The 23,107-nt window shown below is 37.2% G+C and overlaps 1 protein-coding gene across 10 annotated transcripts; it reads left to right on the top strand.

Annotated features, from left to right (window-relative positions):
- The first annotated feature begins 693 nt into the window (after positions 1-693).
- Positions 694-23,107, top strand: Znf207 (zinc finger protein 207). 10 transcript variants are annotated; one of them, XR_012912322.1, is made up of 15 exons: positions 694-909; positions 2,471-2,597; positions 5,840-5,978; positions 7,018-7,185; positions 7,295-7,370; positions 7,852-7,899; positions 9,097-9,167; positions 9,771-9,928; positions 11,230-11,322; positions 12,269-12,511; positions 13,109-13,268; positions 13,388-13,571; positions 13,789-13,872; positions 16,471-16,525; positions 20,774-23,107. XR_012912322.1 is itself a non-coding variant. In XM_075991400.1 (12 exons), exons 1-12 carry the CDS (start codon positions 869-871, stop codon positions 13,546-13,548), a joined length of 1,485 nt encoding a protein of 494 aa, XP_075847515.1. In that variant the 5' UTR covers positions 699-868; the 3' UTR covers positions 13,549-14,138. The 10 variants fall into 10 exon arrangements, 5 of the variants coding, with proteins under 5 accessions (XP_075847515.1, XP_075847517.1, XP_075847516.1 ...); XR_012912323.1 differs by having other exon boundaries at positions 713-909; positions 20,777-23,107; XR_012912325.1 differs by lacking the exon at positions 7,852-7,899 and having other exon boundaries at positions 699-909; positions 20,777-23,107.

The raw sequence follows: 23,107 nt of genomic DNA, 5'->3' as shown, positions 1-23,107 counted from the left end.
CTGGTATACAAAACGAGTTCCTTTATAGGCAGGGTTATGTAGAGAGACTCTGTTTCTAAAATACAAACAACAGCAAGGAAACAAATTATTTAAAGCCAGCACTCGGAAGGCACGAGGCAGGCTGGTCTCTGTAAATTCGACAGCACAGGCTAAGCAGAGGAACCCTGTGGGTTTTTTATTTTTTATTTATTTTTTATCTTTCCGAGATAAGATTTCTCTGTGTAGCTTTGAAGTCTGTCCTGGAACTCGCTTTGTAGACCAGACTGGCCTTGAACTCACAAAAAGCCTCTGCCTCCTGAGAGCTGGAATTAAAGGCGTAGGCTACCACTGCCCAGCTAGAAACCCTGTCTTGAACCCCCCACCAAAAAAAAAAAAAAAAAAAGACAAACAAAAAACCCAAATTGATCATGCCTTAATTATTCTTTATTGTAACTTAATTTTTTATTTGTAACTTATCTTTACTTATACAAAAGGTTGTATAATTAAGGTACTCTTTTTTTTTTTAAAATCTGGTAATCTTCTCTTCCCTTCAATTTGCTTACGTGTGGGCCGAGCTACACGCTGACGTAAACACGAAGGGTTAAGTGTAGGCAGCCCGTGAGGCCGCACCACTTAATCCCATAAAATGGCGGCAGCTCATCTCCACCCACCGAAGGCCGAGCCCCACGTCACGTGACACGCCCAGCTCCCGGCGCGGTGGCTGACGGGAGGTGGAGAGAGAACGAGGCTGTCGGCCATTTTGTGTCTGTTTCCTGAGGGACGCGGTGGTGGCGGTTGGTTCCGAGAAGTCGGCGATTTTCTTCTGTTTTTTTTCCCTCCCCCTCAGCTTCTTCTCGCCTCCTTCATACCTGTTCTGTAGAGCGCAGCGATGGGTCGCAAGAAGAAGAAGCAGTTGAAGCCGTGGTGCTGGTATCCTTTGTGGCTTTGCCGGGAAGGCCGAGCGTGGGTGTCGGTTGTTGAGACCTCCGGCCTACAGGCCTGGCTTGGGCCTGGGACGCGGCCCGGCCAGGCCCGCGTGCTTTGGTGTCTGGGTTGGGATTCGGGATGGTTTTGTAATGGGGAGGGGGTACCCACAGCGGGGAGGCCCGGCGGTCGGTAGGGCTAGGTTCTGTGACTAAGGAGCAGCTTGTTCGGGGTGCGTTAGGCCTGGAGTCTCCCCAAGTGCAGGCGCCCCTAGGGACTCGCGTCTCCGGTGTTTCCTGGAGGATCCCTGAAAGGGACTTGAGTTTGGGGTAGTCACGGTAATTGAGTCCTTGGGAAATTGGTTTGTGAATGCCCCGAGGCTCCCCCCCCCCCCCCCCCGGCCGAGGGCTGGTTTCCGCGTCTCTCCCTGGCGCCTTAATCTTCAGGAAACGGTTCGCTTAACTGGGTGGAGTTTTCTAGTATCTGTTTTCTAGTATCTAGGGGTGGGGGAGCGGGGAAACGGGACTGTTGGAAAAGGAAGATATTTTTTCTCACATTTTCTAGAAGCGTTAACGTAGTTTACATTAAAATAGATTTTTATTATCTACTTCGTGTAAATCTGTCTCAAGATCAGCTGTTTCTAAAATAGTCAGCCACTAAGTAAAAACCAGTCACGAACTTTGTAATAACGCTCATAGGAAAAATCTTGCTGAACTCCTAGTATTGTGGATTAGATATAACATGTGAGTTGACTTTCCCTGATGGCATCACTTAATATGTGATTGGGTGGCATTTTTATGGATTGTTTGTTGAATGTGACCTTCGCCGTGAGGTTGGTCTTACCATATAAATATTGATGAATTCCTAATTTCGGTTCTTCTGTACATCTAATGAATTCTCGTGAAATTGCTCCACTTTTCCTTTTCTGAGGGAAGGGACTTTTTGGCTGTTCTGGAACTTGCTCTGTAGACTAGGCTGCCCCTCTGCCTCAAACTCAATGTAGCTCAGCCTAACTCTTGCTTCTTGGGTGCTGGGTTTATTTTATTTGTTCATCTTGGTGTTTCAAGACACAGGCCCTCTACGTTGAGGAGGCTGGCCTTGAAATCACAGAAATCAACATGCCTCTCCCAAGTGCCGGGATTAAAGGTGTGTGTCGCTGCCACCTGGCTTTGGGGTCTCCATTTTAAAGTTGCCCTTATTCTCAAGGTATATGAAAGTCTTCCTTTTTTTTAAAAATTTTTATTTATTGAGTCCATATTCACTATGTAGCCCCTGGCTGGTCTGGAAACTATTGTATAGTAGGCTGACCTCAAATTCAGAGAGTTTCTCTGTGTCTGCTCCCTTGAGTGTTGGTATTAAAGACATGGACTATCATTTCTGGCTTTCTATTTTTGTTTTGAAATTCATTAGATGGAATATTAATTCATAGGATGCTCCACTCTCCTATGCTTGTTTCCCGTAGCTTTGAAGTTGGTGGGATCCACATAACTGCCACAGGCTTGACAGATGTTTTTGTTGGCATCAGGGTCATTTTTTGTGCCGTGTTTCGTACCTTAATGTTGACTAGGTATTGTAACAGAGATTTTGATGATGAGAAGATCCTTATACAGCACCAAAAAGCAAAGCATTTTAAATGTCATATATGCCATAAGAAATTGTACACAGGACCTGGATTAGCTATTCATTGCATGCAGGTAAGAATTTCTTCTGGATTTAGTTTTTGTTATCTTGTGATTTGTAACCACATGAGGAAGATTCTTGAATTTTTCTATGGAAACTGTATCTTTATCATTTATCACACTAAGTAAGTTTTAGCCAAATCTGTTTAAAAACTCAAATTTTGTTTTCTGTTTCTTTTGGACGGTTGTGATAAGAGATTCCATGTGTTAAGTGCAATGCTCTGTCATTTTAACTACCTACCTATTATTTTACCATTAAGATAATTGGATTTTTTTCCCCCCTGGATAGGATTTGTTTAACAGCCCCAGATGTTGGCTGTCCTGGAACTCAGGCTGTAGACCAGGCTGGCCTTGGACTAGCAAAGATCCGCTTCCTTGTCTCTGCCTGGGTTTAATGGTGTACGCCACCATTGCCCAGCTGATAATTAATTGGACTTTACTATTTACTATTTCTTTGCGATGTTAATTTCTTGGGCTATCTAAAATGAACCATTATATTCTACTTGGAAGCTTGGTTTTGTATAATGTCCAGATTTCATGAGTGAGTTTTTTGTTTTGTTTTATTAAGGTTATGTTTTATTAAGTCTGGACTTGTGCTCCTAGTGTGAGTACTTGAAAAAGTAAAGTTGGATTTTCAGGCAGCTGTGAGCTACTATTAAGATGTCAAAAATTATGCCGGGCGGTGGTGGCGCACGCCTTTAATCCCAGCACTCGGGAGGCAGAGGCAGGCGGATCTCTGTGAGTTCGAGACCAGCGTGGTCTACAAGAGCTAGTTCCAGGACAGGCTCCAAAGCCACAGAGAGACCCTGTCTTGAAAAACCAAAAAAAAAAAATATCAAAAATTGAAATTGAGTCCTCTAGAGGGTCAGTAAGCACTGCTAAGTTCTGAGTTCTCAAACTTCTCTTGAGTTTTTTCACAATGGAATAATGAAAACGAAAACTTAGGAATTTGTAAGTTTATATAAAGACTGGAGTTGTAGTTTAATGGTAGATCTTTTGCCTAGTATACTTGAGACCCTGGATGCTACAAAAAGATCATTTTTTTTTTAAACAGTTTGGTGGTGGCGCACACTGTTTATCCAGCATTTGGGAGGTAGTTCAAGGCCAGCCTTGTATACAAGAGCTAGCTCCAGGATAGGCACCAAAAGCTACAGGGAAACCCTGTCTTGAAAATCAAAGTTTCAGAGAAAACTGTCTTGAAAAGCCAAACAAAACAGAAAAACCAAAAAAAGATTCTTTTTTTTCTTTGTGCATTATTGCAGTAACCATTTAGATAATCATTTTTATGCTTAATTTATTTAAAGACAATTTTTGATATTGTGTGTGTGTGAGAGAGAGATGTGCTTACTGTCAGTACAGTTGGCCTTGGAACAGAAGAGGGTATCATCCCCCTATTACAGATAGTGGTTAGCCTTTAGAAGTAGGTACTGCAAACCAATGTCTGGTCCTATACAAGAACAGTATGTGTCCTTTAACCATTGGACCAGTTCAAGCCTCATTCATTAATTTTGTGTGTTTGTTCGCTTGGAATGTCTGGTCCTTTGCTTCTTTGAGACTGTTTTTCTTTTTTTTTTTTTTTTTAATATTTATTTATTTATTTATTATGTATACAATATTCTGTCTGCAGGCCAGAAGAGGGCACCAGACCTCATTACAGATGGTTGTGAGCCACCATGTGGTTGCTGGGATTTGAACTCAGAACCTTTGGAAGAACAGGCAATGTTCTTAACCTCTGAGCCATCTCTCCAGCCCCTTGAGACTGTTTTTCTGTAACATCACTGGCTGTTCTGGAACTCACAGATCTGCCTCTGTCTCCTGAGTGCTGGGTTTAAAGGTTTGCACCACTACCACCTAGCTTAGGCATTTGACTCTTAAACCATGTAGGTTCCAGGGGTTGAACTCATAAATTGTCAAACACCTTTATCTGTGGAGCTATGTCCTTTGCCCATATTTGTTCTTAAAATATTTGAGAATGCTTTGCTTGCTGTTATAGTCTTGTAATTAATAGTACTTTTAGAATCATAAGGAAATGGCTCTTGAATTTCAGAGCTGGGCTATAGTGAAACTTTGTTTGAAAGCCAAAAACAAATACCATCATTTTAGAGCCTCCTATCCTTTACAATTGTAATAGCTTCTAGTGTCACATAGACGTTTAATGATGATTAAGCTAAAGAATAGTTTTCCACATAGGTTATAGCTGTATTTTCTCTGCTCTTTTGCTACATGTAGCATGGGTGACGATTGTTGGGGAGAGGTAGGGAGAACATTTCCATTAGCCACAGAAAATTACTGTGGAACATCATTGTAATAGACACAGCACCCATAGAGGTTAAGTTTACATTGCGGAAGAACATAACAAAGTAGTTTGTCTCGCGATGAATTGAGAAAATGAAAACAAGGAAAGAAGACTTGGAAGCTGTCCATTGAGAAGAGGTCTGAGAAGTAAATAATTTCCAAGAAATAGCAAATGAAAGACCTATGTTGGAGAATTTTTCTATATTGAATGAAAGGGCAGTAGTATGTTAATTCTGAGTGAAAGGGATTTAAATACTGAAAGCACCCTTTTAAGGTTTGTATGTACCTGTAGCACTATAATGGCCTTCTAACCCCAAGCCTTTCACATCATCCTAGGTTTCTGAGCACCAGATTTGGCCAATCTGCCAGGAGAGTTGGAAATAGGCTGGAGTACAGGGAGACCAGTTGTTAGACTTAGAGGGTTAAAGAAAAGAGGCAGGGCTGCAGAACAGATGTTGCTGATGGTTTGATGTGAAGTCTAAGAAAAAGTGAGATAATTCTTGATGAGAAAAATTGCTTCAGGGAGTCTGGTATGGATCAGTGGGTAATGGTGCTTGCATTCTGGACTGAAACCTGAATGTGATTCCCCGATACTCACATGGTAGGAAAGAATCAATTCACAAAAGTTATACTCTGACATCCACATGTATGACATGTTGTTGCATATCCCCCAAGATAGAAAAATAATAAAAAGGAAGATAATTTTTTTAAAAGCTCTAGAAGTTACTTGCTATAGATGTTGTAAATTCAGCCTTAGAAGTCAAGTGACAGGTGTTTTAACACCATTGAAAGCCATAGATGGTAAAAGGACTTGAATATAGAGAGTCTTAAGTTAGATCTATTTTTTTACTAAGTGGTCTTTTGAGTAATTTCTAGTTGAAAAAAAAAAGACTTTCATGAATTACTTTTAGAAAAAGTTTTTGCTTTATCTAATAGTTTTAGTTTTGTTTTTGTTGTTTCAGGTGCATAAAGAAACCATAGATGCTGTACCAAATGCAATACCTGGGAGAACAGATATAGAGTTGGAAATATATGGCATGGAAGGTATTCCAGAGAAAGATATGGATGAAAGACGGCGACTTCTTGAACAGAAAACACAGGGTAAAGTTTGCAGTGTGTTAAAATATAGCTTCATATTGAGAGTTGGCTATTTTCAACCATAAGTTTATATTTTATTTAAACTTATAGTTAAGTATTTTTATTTACATTTCATTATTGTGTGTGTTGGGTTGTATGTGTTGTGGCACATGTGTGGAAGAGGGCAGTTTTGTTTTGAGCCATGAACACACTAGCTACTAGTTCGCTGAGTAGATATAACAGCTGTGCCCCACTGCACTCAGCTCCTAATTCTAATATTTCCTATGTATTTGGTTGCTTTACCTGCACATATATCTGTGTTGCATTGTGTTTGGTGCTGACAAAGGCCAGAAGAGGGTGTCTGATTCCCAGAAATTGAAGTTAACATGTGACTGAGCTGCCTTGCTTGTATGCTGGGAATTGAACCTGAGCCCTCCAATTCTAATCTTCAGTGATGTTTTCTTTTCTTGTGTTCTATGTTTATTAGTGTCATTTGTCTTGGAATTTCAAGCTGTGTATTGTGCATATGATAGGAAATGTTACCAATCTGATTTTGAAATTTTTAAGTTTTCTTGAAGATTTATTATGGTTACAGTGTTTTGCCTGCATGTATGCCTGCATGCCAGAAGATGACTCCAGATCTCCTTATAGATAGATGGCTGTAAGCCACCATGTGGTTGCTGGGAATTGAACTCAGTACCTTTGGAAGAGCAGTCAGTGCTCTTGGACTCTTGAGTTAGTTATTTCTCCAGCCCAGATGCTCTTTCTTGTGATACCATCTGAAGATATCTTTCAAGTCTTCTCCCACCCTCATTTTTGAAGATTTTAAGTTACTGTATGTGCATGAATGAATGTTTTGTCTGCATGTATGTCTGTATCATTTGAGTACCCAGTGCCTAAGAGGGCCAGAAAGAGGGTATTGCATCCTCTGAAACTGGAGTTGGTTCCAAGATCCTCTGTCAGAGTGCTGGGATTAAAGTCATTACTTTAAAAATTTTTTTAAGTTGTTGAGGTTATTTTTTCTCTTTTATGAGTGGAATGAATTAAAACCTTTTCTTAACAGAGAGTCAAAAAAAAAAGCAACAAGATGATTCTGATGAATATGATGATGACGAATCTGCAGCCTCAACTTCATTTCAGCCGCAGCCTGTTCAACCTCAGCAAGGTTATATCCCACCGATGGCCCAGCCAGGACTTCCACCAGTTCCAGGGGCACCAGGAATGCCTCCAGGTAATAGATTCCTTGAAAATTCATAATGAGGACCCAATTGGTATGATGCAAATGTTACTTCCTCTTGTTTAATATCCAATACTAATTTTGTTGCTGAAACACTTTGTAGGCATACCTCCATTGATGCCAGGTGTTCCTCCCCTGATGCCAGGCATGCCTCCAGTTATGCCAGGCATGCCACCTGGGTAAGCAGACTTCCTGTTGGTTTGTGGGCTTCTTCCATTTTTGACTTGAATATTATAAATTAAATGTTACTTTTCAGTTTTTAGGGTTTTTTTTGTTTTGGTTTTTTATTTATAAGAAATGGGTTCTAAATTTTAAACTTTCTAATAAGGGGTCAGTAAGTATGAGACAAATACGTTTGTTTCTGAAATTAGGTTTTTGGGTTTGAGCATGAATACAGGAAACCACCTGCTTCAGTTGCATTTTATGTAGTTAAAGTTGTTATAGATTTGAGTGCCTTAGTTTTGGAACTATCAAGGATGCTCTGTAGTGGTGAGAAGAAAACTGTAAATGATTTACAAAAGCATCGGAAACTAAAATGAGTTGAAGTTTGTGTTGCCCATCACTTTTACTTAAAGTTGGATGTGAGAGGTGTACAATACACTTTCCCGCTGTGTTCTGAAAATCACAGTTAGATTTTGATTTTGTCATACATTTTCACAGATTGCATCATCAGAGAAAATACACCCAGTCATTTTGCGGTGAAAACATGTAAGCATCTCATTCATAATGTAATTCAGGAGGTATAATATAATATAATCATAATGTCATTTGTGTGTGTGTTTAATGATATCTATTCAGTTGACTTAAGAAATTTTCTAATCTTCCTCACTAAAACTGTTTTAAGTTTGTCAGCTAATTGACACATCTCTTTAAAGTAGAAAATCTAAACATTTCAGAACAAATAGACACATTAAAATAATTTTTGTCCCAGACGTGCATTAATCTCAAAACTTGGGAGGCAGAGGCAGGCATATCCCAAATTTGAGTATGAGACCAGCCTGGGCCACATAGTGGATGGCTTTGGCTACATAAATTCTGTCTCAAAAAAGGAAAAACATTCCTTTCCAAATGTGCAGATGCTTTCTTTAGGTATTACTAGGTAGTAAGGCCTAATATAGGAGGTAATACTTAGAAATCTATAGTTTGCCATCGTGCTTTATTATAGAAGGTATTCGGATTTTCAGCTAATTAGAATTTATATATAGAAGTTAAATTTCTGATTAAAAAGCATAGCTTGGTGTAACATGCACAAGGTACTGGGTTTTATCCCCAACACCAAAAATCCAAAACAGACCACAAATCAAGTACATACATATACTTGTTTTGAAGTAAGTGGACACTGGTTGATCTTGAAAGGTGAGCTTTGTCTTGTTTTTTAAAGGGGGAAACTATAAATATGGGTGATATTTTTCAGTCATGGTTTTAGTGTTAGGAAGGAAATTTTTATATAATCTGAGTTTCTATAGGTTAATGTTGGTGATGATTTTTCCTTGTCCCTCCGAGACACAAGTTTTTACTCCACAGTGGACAACTCAATAGAAATGTCTCTATGTTCTGTGTGCATATTTTCAAGTGGAACAAAAGCTTTTCAGTTAACACATTTGTTAGATGGGGCCTCCTATATATATTCTCAAGAATATTTTTGGATCTCAGAGACCTTGTTTGGCTAGTGTTTTTTTGTTTTTATCCTCTTTTATTGGTAAACTGAAGAGTTGGTTGGTTTTTAGAATGTTTATTACGATAGGATTATTGTATATGGTAGAGGCTTGAGGTTTGATTGACTTCAGTACTTGAGATAACTCAAGTTTTATTTAGTGTTTTGTAATTGCCAAATTTTTGTGGTTTATTCTGTTAATGGTTTTTTTGTTTCTATTTTATTTTTTCTTAAATTTTTTCTTTTAATAGAATGATGCCAATGGGTGGAATGATGCCACCTGGACCTGGAATTCCACCTCTGATGCCTGGTATGCCACCAGGTATGAAATGTTAAAACAATTTCCTTTGTAATGTGTCGGGTAGCATTATTCCTATAGGTTTCTAATTTTCTTACATGTTGAAAGAAGTCTAAGTGGCATGGTTGTGATTACATACAGCCTGAACCCTGTCACTTTAATCCTAACAGACATTGGCAGATTTCTTGAGTTGCAGACTAGCATATACATAGTTACTACACCAGGTCAGCCAGTGGTTGTAGTGCTCGCTTTTAATCCTAGCACGCAGGGTGCATAGGCCAGTATGGTCTACATACTGAGATCTAGGACAACTTGGACAATATAGAGAAACTGGCTTAAAAAACCAAATCAATCAATCAATAAGTAAATGGAGAAATAGGTAAATAAAAAGGTTGACCAAAACAGTGATTCCAGCCTGGTCTGTAGACTTAGTTCTTGGACAACTTGGACAATAATAGAGAAACTGTCTTGAAAAGCCAAATAAATAATAAAAAGGTTGGCTGAAACAGTGATACCAGTAAAGGTTATGGTTGATCTAAAGAGACAAGAGGTATGATTGGTGCGAAGAGTATGTTTGTCTTTGGATCATTTCATTGACTGAATTACTTAAAAACTTTTATGCTGCAGGTATGCCCCCTCCTGTTCCACGTCCTGGAATTCCTCCAATGACTCAAGCACAGGCTGTTTCAGCACCAGGTATTCTTAATAGACCACCTGCACCAACAGCAGCAGTACCTGCTCCACAGCCTCCAGTAACTAAGCCTCTTTTCCCCAGTGCAGGACAGGTAAGGCGAAATTCTTAAAAAGGAGCGCATTTATGTTTAAAGATAAAGTGGACTTGTTTACTGGGATGTGTAAAGTTTCACAGATAGATTTCTTAAATATACCACACACTAAAATGGCTATCATCACGTTGATTTCCTCTGTTCACAGCAGAAAGGAATAGGATGTTGGTTTTTCACATTTGTATATATATATATATATATATTTTTTATTATGTATACAACATTCTGCCTCGATGTATGCCCGCACGCCAGAGCAGGGCACCAGATCTCAGTACAGATGGTTGTGAGCCACCATGTGGTTGCTGGGAATTGAATGCAGGACCTCTGGAAGAGCAGACAGTGCTCTTAACCACTGAGCCATCTCTCCAGCCTCATTTGTATCTTCTTTATTCTTTGCTATAGCTAGAAAGTAAAGTTGAATTTCTGAGGACTTAAGTGATGTTTCCAGGTTCTCCTTTGCCTTGTTGAAGGGAGTAAAACTTGGTCAGAGTCAGTGATGAAATCTCTTAAAGATATGAGCAGGCCTGGCAGTGGTAGAGCACATCTTTAATCCTATAGTACACTTGGAGGTGTAAGGCAGGCAACAGAGGCAAGGAGATCTTTGAGTGCAAGGCCAGCCTTGTTTACACAGAAAGTTCCAGGACAGTCAGGGCTATACAGAAAATTTTAATTTGATTGGGTGTTTCTGCTCATTTAAAAAGAACCATGGTGAATCGTAGTGCTGCTCTTGTGTTGAAGCACATCTTTTAATGGCTTTTAATTTAGTCATATTTCTTAGTCTTGCTTCCATCAAAACTTTTCCAGAAGACGAGTAGGCTAGATGCATAATGGTCAGATTTTTTGTGCTTTTCATTTAGAATTAAATAGAAGGATCAAGTTTGTGGGGTTTTTTTGTTTGTTTGTTTTTTTAAAGATTATTTCTAAGATATTTCCTCAATTTCCCACTGTTTCTGGGTGCTAAATTTAAAGCATATTTACATTTTGTGGCATATATTTTATTTATGGGAATGTTTTATCTGAATCTGTAGACTCATTGTAAAGAGCTGCGTAGAGAACTGGGTGCTTCATTATTTACAGTTTAGGAAAGATTATTTTTAATTGTATTGATATAGAGATAATTTCTGAGGCATGTACTTTTACTGTTTATTGAAAATGCATTAACTCTGCCTCTTTGTATGACATTTGATTGCATTACAATCTTTATTTACAAAAAATGCAATCTATACTAAAAAGTTGCCACATGGCATATTTGACCCATTTGTTCGGAGACGGTTCATTGTTTCCTTTCTTTTATGCTACAGATGGGGACACCTGTAACAAGCTCAAGTACAGCTTCATCCAATTCAGAAAGTCTGTCTGCATCTTCTAAAGCTCTGTTTCCTAGCACAGCACAAGTACGCAGGAAGTTGCAGTTTAAAAATTTTAAAAATGCTTTACAACTTAACCCTTTGGACCCTTTATAAAAGCTAAATCTTACAAATATACTTAGTTTTTAGAAGTAAAACAAATACTAAAATTCAGATGGTGTTTGAAAATTTGAATTCATACTTAAGACTTTCACGAAATACTCTAAACTTCTGTGGTTCTAAAGGGTTAAAAGCATGTGAGCCGTAAATGAACTTTAGTGGCCAATGGTAGCCTGATGCATGGTTAAGCTTTTTTTAATTTATGCTGTTTAATGCATCACATCTTTAAGGAAATTAGCACTCTGTATTTGGTTCTAAAGTTGACCTAGACATTTAAAACATTTGTATTATGAAAGTAATGTGTATTCACGTTAACTTTAGAGCCTGCGCCATTAACCCTTTTTGTCTATACTGTAATTAATCTAGCAATTACTAATTTGGAGGGTAGTGTGTTGCTATCTATAGGATACTTGTATAGGTGATAGCATTGAGTCACCATTGATTATTGGTTGTTTTTTTTATGCTTATTCTAGTGGGTTATCTAGACCCATATAGTCTGTAGTTTCTATTTTCTGAGCTGCTTAAAAGATGAATTGCTTTAAACAAAGAATTTAGGAGAGTAAAAGCAGTTGCATTAAATACTATTTCATTTTCTCTAGCAAACTAGAATTAATACAAAGCATTGTATATTAAGTTTATGGAGAGAAGTTATAAGACAGATCTGAGAAGAATAGTAATGTCAACCCAGTATCTTTTGATATTCTTCTGGTTTGAACTTTTGTGGAACATATGTTTACTTGTTTTTGGTTTCATATGAAGTTTGCTCTATTTGATATTGCTGTCTTTTTATGTAAATTTTCTTTTTTTTTAAGTAAAATTTTTGTTTTCAACTTTGGATATTGACATGTATTGATAAAGATTCATTATTTTACAGGCTCAGGCAGCTGTCCAAGGACCTGTTGGTACAGATTTTAAGCCCTTAAACAGTACTCCTGCTACAACTACAGAACCCCCAAAGCCTACATTCCCAGCTTATACACAGTCAACAGCTTCAACCACTAGTACAACAAACAGTACTGCAGCAAAACCAGCAGCTTCAATTACAAGTAAGCCTGCTACACTTACAACCACCAGTGCAACCAGTAAGTTGATCCATCCAGATGAGGATATATCACTGGTAAGTTATTTATAGGTTTTTTTTAATAGTATTGCTTAATGAAGTATCATTATAGCAACCTGTGTATTGCAGATTTTAATTTGTATTTATATGGACTTAACCAAATGGTTTTCATTTATTTGTGTCTTAAGAAACCATAAAATAGAGCCAGGTGGTCGTGGTACCCTGATTCAAAACAAAAACAAAAAACCAAAACTGAAGAATAATTCATATTTGATCTCAGATGCTCCTGCCCTTCTATTTCTAAAAGAAAAGACAGTAAGCTCAGTACTTTAAAAATGTTTAGACATAAATTTGCTTGTATTGATTGACAAAAGTTTCCTGTCAGTCCATGGACTCACTGAAGCCTATTCAAGTTAATTTCATTTGACAGAAAGCTAATTATGAAATTAGCTAGCCGTGTTCTAACCTAAATATAGCTTTAAAAAATACTTAAGGCCTTTAGATTAAGTAGTAGCACTGATTTGTGGGAGCAAAAGTAATTATTGGGGAGTACGTGTACATTTAAAATGATCAGGATTTTGGATAATTGTCTTTCTACTTGAGGAACCTTCCTGCATTCTCACATCATACATTATACATTATTTTTATTCACAGGAAGAAAGAAGGGCACAGTTACCTAAATATCAGCGTAATCTTCCGCGACCAGGACAGACTCCAATTGGTAATCCACCAGTTGGACCAATTGGGGGTATGATGCCACCGCAGCCAGGCATCCCACAGCAGCAAGGAATGCGCCCTCCAATGCCACCTCATGGTACTTTTTTACATTTCATGAATTTTAAGTACATATGAAAAGGTTAACTATCTGTAAAGTGTATTGGTTTAAAAGTATCGTACACACAAACCAACTTTATCTTTTTGGTTTTTTTGTAGGTCAGTATGGTGGTCATCATCAAGGCATGCCAGGTTACCTCCCTGGCGCTATGCCACCTTATGGACAGGGACCACCAATGGTGCCCCCTTACCAAGGTGGGCCTCCTCGACCGCCAATGGGAATGAGACCCCCTGTTATGTCGCAAGGTGGCCGTTACTGATCTTACTTCACCAAGTCTAATAGGTTTGGAGATTAAACCTTTTCTCAACTTGTGCTGTTTATATAGACAAGCTTCCGTCTATAAGGCTTCATTGTGACTTTAACAAACATTATCTTCCCACATACCAGGAACTATTGGACATTTATTTGACATGGGAGAAATTATTTGGAATAATAAAACAGGAAGTTTTCCTGAAGTTGCAATTTATACTGTATGGCTTCTTTTTCATGTTTCATCTAGGTTTTTAGAAGTGAAGTATAGTAAATTTGGTTCGTTAAATTGTGAAGGCGCTGGAATTACATGAACATACCGTCTTAAATAAAGGCAAGTTCTGTAAGCTTACATTGCTATTTGTAAAGTTATGCCTTCACAGCATTTCTGATGCTGTTGGACTTCATGTCCCCAACCTAGCTTGGTGAGGGCTGTAACTGTTTCCAAGTACTTGTACATTGGAAGTCTGAATGTGTAACAATATTTAATGTATTTAGAGAGTTCCTCGTGTTGCAGGGTTTAAGAAATCTGGCCCGTTGAGGTCATGTGACTTTTCTGTACTTCAAAACTTCATTGTAATAAAATGAGATAAAAATTTATGCCTTTTTATTCATAACCCAACTGTGGACCACTGACTGAAAGGTTTGTACAGATGCATGCCACAGTAGATGTCCACATAATAAAATTCAGTTACCAATACAGATTTGATAAATGATTGGGTTCTTTAAGTACAGGTTTTTCCTTAGCTGCATGTTTTAATAGTATATATAGAATTGTTTCTGTTGACAAACTCTTAAGACACATGAATCATTACATAATGGGTATGGAGTCTTTGTTTCCTTGTTTCACATCCTTTGGTATCAGATGCCACAGAAATTTAAAATGTAAAATTCAAAACTTCTTGATAAGGAAGATTAGAGCCTAGTGCCAGGCCCATTTATTTTCTTTGATTAATTTTAAGACACATTTATTTTCTTTAATTAATTTTACTTTATGGACCTCAGAAGCTTTCCAGGTGGAAACTTCTAGAAGCTTAGCTGTATGTGTGTGCGTCTTTGTTAATGGTTTGATATGTGTTAATTTAAATGTGCCCCTATTAAGGTGTTAGGATGATTTAAGAGATGATTAGCAAATTTGTTTCATGCTTCTTAGAGGTTGTGTTACCTGGGATTGGATACGTGCCCTCTGTTAAAACCAGGCGGTAATCCTGACCCTTGGAAATGTGGAAAGTTTGTGTTCCTATAGGTAATTTTACCTTGGGGTTGACTGCTGTTGCGGATTTTGTGTTGTAAGTCTCATACTAATAGCTCTTAATAATTCTTTTGGCTTTTTCCTTTTACATATTTTTTTGATCTTTACAGAGTAATTATCCAAAAAAACAAATACAAGTTGATTTGGTTTATGCTGAAAATGCTTAAGTTTTTATTAATTTCTATGAAGTATTAGATAAATGTGACAACACCAAAAATGGTGTTTATTTCGTAGGAATATATTGAAAATATTTGACTTATTACAGAAGGAAGTTAACAGGTAAAAGCCTATGGAATGCATTATGACAAATAGTTGAAAGTTAAATGTGATTTTCAAGGTTGTATTTCTGCACTGATTTATTTTATGCCTCTGATGTAGTTACTGTTATGGTGCAAAAGTTAAAGTTTGTAACGGAAACGCCCATATATTACTAGAGATGCGTTATTCCGCCAGCAGCCAAGTTACATATCCCTTTGCCTAAATATCTATCGTCTAAAGCTTTAGAACCCCTTATATATTTCTTAGATCTGGCAGCACATATTTTATACTGGTAAAGAAAACCCTGTACTGAAAATACTGAGGTTTTAGCAGGGCAGTAGTGACACTAACCTTTAATACCAGCACTTAGGAGACAGAGGCAGGTAGATCTCTGTGAGTTCAAGGCCAGCCTGGTCTACAGAGCAAGTTCCAGGACAGGCTTCAAAGCTACAGGAAAACCCTGTCTTAAAAACAAAAAGAAATATTAAGGTTTTTCAAAAAAGGTTAAGTTTAGATTAAATAAGAAATGCGTTCTTCAAAAACATCTCAGAAGAATTTCATGTGTTGGATAATCAGAAAACTGAAAAAAAAACTTTAAAAAGGATACAAGGTTTTACTCTTGCATTTTGTTCAAATACAGCAGGGAATGTAAAAAAATCCTAATAAAAATTCAAGTGTTATGTGTAATAAATACATAATATTTAGTTACATATAATCTCTCCTGTATTTTGTAACTGTATGGCGCAGGAGTGGTTGAAATTCAGTATGTTGAAATTTAATTTTTGCATGCATCAAGAATAATTAAGCTTCTAGAAAATACATTTTGCCTAATTGCTTCTGGGGTCCATAGTAGTGTCAAATCACAAGCGTGACAAGTTTGAAACTATTTACACTTTTTAAGTAAACAATGTCATTAAAAGTGAATTTTAGCCCTTTCTCACAAAAGGGCTGCTTTTAGTTATTTGGTATGTTCCTGTGAACACTGGTTAGCTGTAAAATCAATGCACCTGTCAGCTTTGGTTCTACCTTCCATTCACAGGATCATTTTAGAAAAGAAAACTGTCTGGCACTAGTTTCTATTCTGTTTTGCCCCTGATAGTGGAAAGACTAACAGCTGAGGGCTCACTTTTCAGTGACTGCTGGAGTTACCACTTATTTGACTCATTGCTATTGTAGCAATCTCACACAATTTGTTAGGGGGAGAGTACCTATTTTACTGATCAGGTTACATATTAAACTCAGTTTAATAAATTACTTATGGAAATCTCCAAGAAACTAGTTTGGACTCAGGATGCAATTGTAGACACAGAGATGCTATTTTTTCTGTTGCTTGCTTGATCATTGGGACTTAAATTTTGATGCATGTCTTTTTAATTAATTGGGTGATGTTTTTCTAAAATTAAAATTTTCTTCTTCCTATAGCCCTGCCATAGGACAGGCTGAGGCTGAGTCTCAGTGTTGCCCTGTTCAGTCTGAGGCAAGTGGGATTTATTTTATTACTTACAGGGGCTTTCACAGCTTTATGGCTGTTGGATATTTATGTCCCCAAACTTGCAGCAAGTTTGGTGAAGGCCCCTAAATTTAATTAAATTTAGGATTTTTATATTCCTTTGGCAGAGAAGGCTCTATATTAATATTCACGTTTGACTGTGGTGTTACTAAGCATAAATAAGTATTACATAATATCTAAAGCTTTATTCCCCTTCATAAATTGATTTGGAGGCATGATATGTTTAATTCAAATTTTTACTTTGACCAATAGGAAAATGCTGGTGGTTTTCTGTTCAAACTTAAATTTAACTTCAAGGATAAGCTTAATTATTTGAAATGCCACAGGATATTGATGTTTGTTTTAAATCCCAAGCTTATATTGATCATCAGGGTGGTAAGGTCATGTGGAAATGCTTATGATCTTTTCTCAAATCTCACCACACTAGAGCAAATGTTAATGTAGAGCCCTGTAATGAGTGGGAAGGTGATTGGTCTGTGTTTGTGTGGTATGTACGGGTGTAGACTGCAGGTGTGGTATAATAAAAGGGTTTGGGGGTTTCATGTCTCAGTGGATAGATAACTAATTTTCCTGTAGCCAAATTGAAATTGGATCGTGTGATGAGTATTAAATGGGTTTGGATTTTTTTTTTTTGGAAGTTGTCAGCTTTTACTGAACAGTGCTTTATGTAATATGCACACACCAGTAGTATATCCACATTTGTTTTTAATTAGATTTTGCTTTGATTATTATGTTCAAAACTTGTATGTTGAGAAATGTGGGGAGGTGGCAGAATGTAACTTCTAACCTGTTTGTTCCCTGCATTAGGGTAGAAACAGTTTTTATCTTTTTTTTGTTGTTGTTTTGTGGTTATATTGTTTTTGGTACGGGTTTCTCTGTTCAGCCCTGGCTGTCTGGAATTCTGTTTACCAGGCTGGCCACAAACTCAACGATCTGTAAGCCTCTGCCTCCCGCATACTGGGACTAAAGACTTGCATCACCACATATGATAGATTTTAATTCTTTTAAGAACTACTGTTTGTTTCCATGACAATGTTCCACTGAAATGCTTTCTAACTTTAGTAAATTATAGACTTAGATTAATTAGAGGGACTTCTATCATTCAGTCATATAATTAATACTTATCTAATAAGTATGTTCAAGGCCCTGTATTTCATTCCCACTACCATTTAACAACTGTGATTGGATACATTTTTCTTTTTTTTTAATATTTATTTATTTATTATACAATATTCTGGCTGTGTGTATGCCTGCAGGCCAGAAGAGGGCACCAGATCTCATTACAGATGGTTGTGAGCCACCATGTGGTTGCTGGGAATTGAACTCAAGATCTTTGGAAGAACAGGCAATGCTCTTAACATCTGAGCCATCTTTCCAGCCTCTACATTTTTTCTTATATCCACTATTCTCCAGTATATTGAAATCTCTTGAAATTACCTAACCCAATTAATTATAAGTTACTTACTTGAATAATAAGGCTGGTGGAAAGATTTAATAGATACCTAATCTAAGATGAACTTTGTTTGGCATAATGGTTCACAGTTGTATTCCTAAAAGTTAGAAATTTGAGGTAGGAAGATTGGTTGTGTGAGGTCAGCTTGGGCTACAGAGTATAGACCCTGTCCTGATTGGGTTGTTATGTCCTCTGGTGTCTCCTTGTAGTTTCATGACCCAGAGCACCCAAGTTGAAAAATTATGTAGAATTTTGGGCCTCTCTGAGGCCAACTGGTAACCTGAATAATAGTGACTTCACTTTAGTGAAGTACAGTTTGAGTAATCTACTGAATGTGGGATGTGTACGACATTTGTATCGGTTAGAATTTACCAAGTATGTACCCTTTGTTGGTTTTGTTTTTGTTTAGGCAACATTTTACCAAGTGAGTAACAGTTATTTGCCCTTCCCCCACCCCCTCCCTTTTTTTCTAAGGCAGTTTCTCTGTAAAAACAGTCCTGGCTCTCAAAGGAGCTCACTGTAGACCAGGCTGGCTGGCCTTGAACTCACAGAAATCCACCTGCCTCTCCCTCCTATGTGCTGGGATTAAAGGCATGCACCACCACTTTCCATCCCTCTTGGATATTCTCCATAGACCACTATTATTCTGATAAACTCATAGGAGATAGAGAAGGGTCGGTTTTAAATTGCCAATAACCTGAAGTCCAACTGTTATAAGTGTTTCCCTTATGTTGAACTTTAGGGATGTTCCCAAGTGCTGGGACTAAAGGCATGCACCACAACTGTGCACGGACTCTGAAATTTTTATTTTAAGGGCACATGTGGTAGCACATGTATAATTTCCAGCATTCTGGAGGAAGAGATGAGACCAGGGTATTCCTGCAAATTGAAGGCCAGTCAGGGTTAGAGTAAGAAAGACCATGTCACACAAATTCTTGCACTATTTTTTTCTCCTAAATGCTATGCATTCTCACTTTAATATTTGCAATTTAAAAGAATTTTTATTTAGTTTTTCATTTTTTTTATTTTCAAGACAAGATTTCTCTGTTTCTCTTTGTTTTTGAGTCTGGGTCTCACTAGGTAGCTTTGGATGGCCTGGAACTCATTTTGTAGATCAGGGTGGCCAGCCTCTGCCTCCCAAGCGCTGGGATTAAAGGTGTGCACTACTACTGCTCTGCTGAAAAGATAGTTAACTCCAGTCTGAACAACAGTTTAAAATTAAATTAGTTTGATTTGAATTAATTTTCTTGTAAGTCTGCTCAGTTTTCATTTCCAAGGGAAAGTCTTTTTAGTAAGTGTAGACTACTGAAGTAGCGATACACAGCCTATGACTTAGTAGTGTTCATTAAAGCCAATTTCAACTACTTCTATTAAGTAAAATATATTGAATACCATATAACTAAATGGACTCAGTGGGTGCTAACTTTGATTAGTATCTTTTTTTTTTTTTTTTTTTTTTTTTTTGGTTTTTTCGAGACAGGGTTTCTCTGTGGCTTTGGAGCCTGTCCTGGAACTAGCTCTGTAGACCAGGCTGGTCTCGAACTCACAGAGATCCGCCTGCCCCTGTCTCCCGAGTGCTGGGATTAAAGGCGTGCGCCACCATCGCCCGGCCTTTGATTAGTATCTTGAGGCTGAATATGACTATGTTTTTGTGTGTGTTGTCATTGTGAAAGAGACTGCAGAGAGGATAAATGTGTATATATTATATTGCCTTAAACGATTACTTGGACACCAGTCATTATTTCAATGTTGCTATGATTTTTTTAAAGTTATAGGGTAGTGGCCCTTTGACATTGTTTCAGTATCTGGAAACCGTGTGCGTGTGTATTTTCTTTTGAGCTTAGGTTTTTTTTTTTTTTAAATCTTACGTCTTCACCATTTGAGGGATTTAGTGATGAAATTTGTTGATTACCCTACTTGAATAAAAATGAAGATTGAGAAGCTGGAGGTAGCCCAGTGGCAGAGTACATGTTAAGAATGCATGAAGCCCTGAATTCAATCCCCATCACCGAAAAGAAAAAGAAGAATGAAGACCTATTTCCCCAATATAATATATATTAACTGATGTTGACTATGTGGGACACAAATTATTGTATGGTGGGTTTATATTTAAGAACCTTAAATGTTAGGATATTAACTACTGCTTCTTTTTGTTCCTTTGAGGTTTTACACTTTTATTTTGGTGAAGATTGATATTTTATTAAGATAATCAGTCTGCTAATCCTATGTGAAAATATCATTCCTACTGTCTTTTCTAGGGTTGTTGAATTGCCTAAGCGGCTAAGAAAGTTATAGTTCTTACGTTTCAAATCAGAAATAGGGTATCTGTTTAGAGTTTTCCCCTTACTTGCTAGCTGTTTAATATCTGTGGAGAAGTAGCAAAATTTATAGCCCATTTTTTAAAATGAAAACAAGATAAAAATTTCATGAGAATTTAATTAAAAGTTAAAATTGCTTGTAAGGATTGTCTAGTTATTGAGACGTAAAGGTTATCACATTTAAATACTTACACTCCCTTTTAGGGCAACCAAAATTTCCAGCACACTTTACACATTGAATGCATTATTGATTGAACATTAAAGCATCTAAGAGGTACTTGAGTGTCCTAGCGAATTATCACTGAATTGCAGTAGCCAATGTAAAGCAAATTTTGTTAGATTTAGGCAAACTACTATCAGGCTCTGAGGAAATTAAATGCACATTGACTTTATAGTATGGGTTGAACTCCTCAGTTTAATACAATTTGTGTTTTTGTTAACTAGCAGCAGAATTTCAGCATTTGCTACTTACTGGTAGAGAAGAAAAATCCCACAGCCCTGCCAGTACAGGTTAGTTTATTCTGTAAGTACCTGATGTTCCTTTTTTTTTTTAACCCCCACCCCAACATACCCATTTTCCGCACATAAAGAAGAAAGCTGCTGTGCAGTTATTTAAATGTGAGTATAAATAATAGATCCACTGGACATTCAAACACTTGGACCAGAGTGAGTAGCTCTAGGGTTACTGACCTTAGGTGTAATAAAGGCGCAATGCTGCTCTTCAGTTTTCTGGTTGGTCCTGAACCTATATAGATGCCTTTTAGATAAAAGAAGAGGGGAAATACTTAGTCCATGTAGTCCATGGCTCCAGGTCCATTGTCCTTAATTACAGTCACCCTTTACATTCTACAGTGAATTAACTTAAGAAATGACAGATTCCCTCAATTCTAGCAGTGACAAAAAATGGTGTACAATTATAGGGAGTTTTACTTAAATTATTTACTTTGTATTTACTCCTACAAAGTACACTGCTTCAAATGTAGTAATACTTGTAAATAATTTGTCTCTGTAAGCTATAAATTACATTTACATGCCACTGGGTTCATCACTGACATGAATACTCAGAAATCTGCATAGCTTTGCACACTTTTAATCCAGAACACTGCAGGTGGAGGTAGAAATGGCTTCATTTTAGGGGCAGGCTGGGCTGTGTGATGATTCCCTGGCTTAAAATAAGAGTTGGATTCTTACGTAATTTTTGGAGTTTAATGAGGGGGTCATATATTTGACATTTGAACAGTGAAAGTAGAAAAAGTAAGTTGAATGGTGATTAGCTATCTTATTATTTTATTTGGGGACAGTACAATTTGTTTAAAATTTTAAATATAAACATCTAGCAGCCAGTAATAAAAATATATTGTAAATTTTTTCCCGCTTTGTCTTTTGATTGTAAAATTGCCTGAGGGCTTAAGTTTGATTGCCTTTCACAGTTTAATCTAAGAATGGCGTAGATACAATGGAAATGGTTTTCCGTATCTGTTTAGAGCTGCCTTTCTGGTGAGTACTGCTTTATAATTTTCATATCATGGTTTGATTTTTTTTTTTTTTAGCCTAGCTGTAACGTGGCAGTGAACAAAGAGGTGAGAAGCCAGAATTTTCACAGCTTGGGTAGTAATTAGATCTTTAGGCTGTTACTTTTCTTCATAAGGGTTTTCTCTCTCTCTCTCTCACACACACACATACACACGTTTTCCTAAAGGACCATATGCACGAAAAAGTTGAAAACATATTCTTTTGGTGAGAAGAAAGGATTGTATTATTTAAAATTAGTAATTGAAATCTAGGGACAGGAGAGATGCCTCAACAATTAAGACCATGTCATAACCTCAGGTGTGGTGTATGCCTTTAATCCTAGCACTCAAGAGGGACAGGCAAGTGGATTTCTGGGAGTTCCAGGAAGCATCGTCTACATAGTAAGTTCAAGGATAGCAAGGGCTATATAGAAAAATCTTGTCTCAAAAAGAAAAAAGAAGAAAACCACAACATGCTGCGAGTGTACCTGTTTGGTTCCCATTATCCATGTCAGGTGACTAAAACCACGTAGGTCCATGAGGATCTTGGACATAATGTGCTCGTATGCAGATACACATATGAATAAGGAATACAGCTTTAAATAAAGATTCCCCACCCTCTTTTAAGTTGACATAAAACTTGTTCAGTGATCCTTTTTTCTCACTGCATAGGTGAATGAAATAATGAAGGCATATTCTGTTCCATGCATGGAAAACTTGTGTAAAAAATATTGTTAGCATCTTTGTGAGTGAAAATTAGCCCACAATACGTTTATTTCTGTCTAGTTCAGTCATTAGCCTGTGACACAAGGATTTCTTTCCCTCATTTTTAGCCACATTCTGGATAATACTAGTATTCGTATCTACATTCCATTTCTGCTATGACCTTTGTGAATCAATAAAGTCAATTCTGTTGCTTTTAGTATAAATAATACTAGTTTTCTAAAATCTGGAATTCATAATTTGAGTTTGTATGGTAATTTATTCTAGATAAGATCTCAACAAATCTTGAGTCGGAATTTGTGTCTTTAAGATTTAAAGTGAAATAAATTTCTAAGGAACTCTGTCCTTTCCTAGCATGGATAAGCAGACTGACAGTTGGTAAGTATGTAATTTCAAATGCATGTAGTGGTAAGGATGAGTTGCCAAAATATTCAAAGACAATTCGAAGTGAAGTGAAATTCCTGAATCCTAGGAACTTGATATGTATATCTAATATTTTCTCCAAAAATGTGTACTCAAAATGATTAAACTAAAATGTACCTTA

Source organism: Microtus pennsylvanicus, chromosome 11, assembly GCF_037038515.1.
Source record: "Microtus pennsylvanicus isolate mMicPen1 chromosome 11, mMicPen1.hap1, whole genome shotgun sequence".
Classification (NCBI taxonomy): Eukaryota; Metazoa; Chordata; class Mammalia; order Rodentia; family Cricetidae; genus Microtus; species Microtus pennsylvanicus.
Note: the sequence above shows the minus strand (reverse complement) of the source record. Positions and strands in the feature narration are given on the sequence as shown.

What these genes read in the sequence shown, in the direction of transcription:
- Znf207 (XM_075991400.1), top strand. Translation starts at nt 869, where the DNA reads ATGGGTCGCAAGAAGAAGAAGCAGTTGAAGCCGTGGTGCTG. An exon ending in CAGTTGAAGCCGTGGTGCTG is followed by an intron (nt 910 to 2,470) that starts GTATCCTTTGTG and finishes AATGTTGACTAG; the next exon opens with GTATTGTAACAGAGATTTTG. An exon ending in GGCACCAGGAATGCCTCCAG is followed by an intron (nt 7,186 to 7,294) that starts GTAATAGATTCC and finishes AACACTTTGTAG; the next exon opens with GCATACCTCCATTGATGCCA.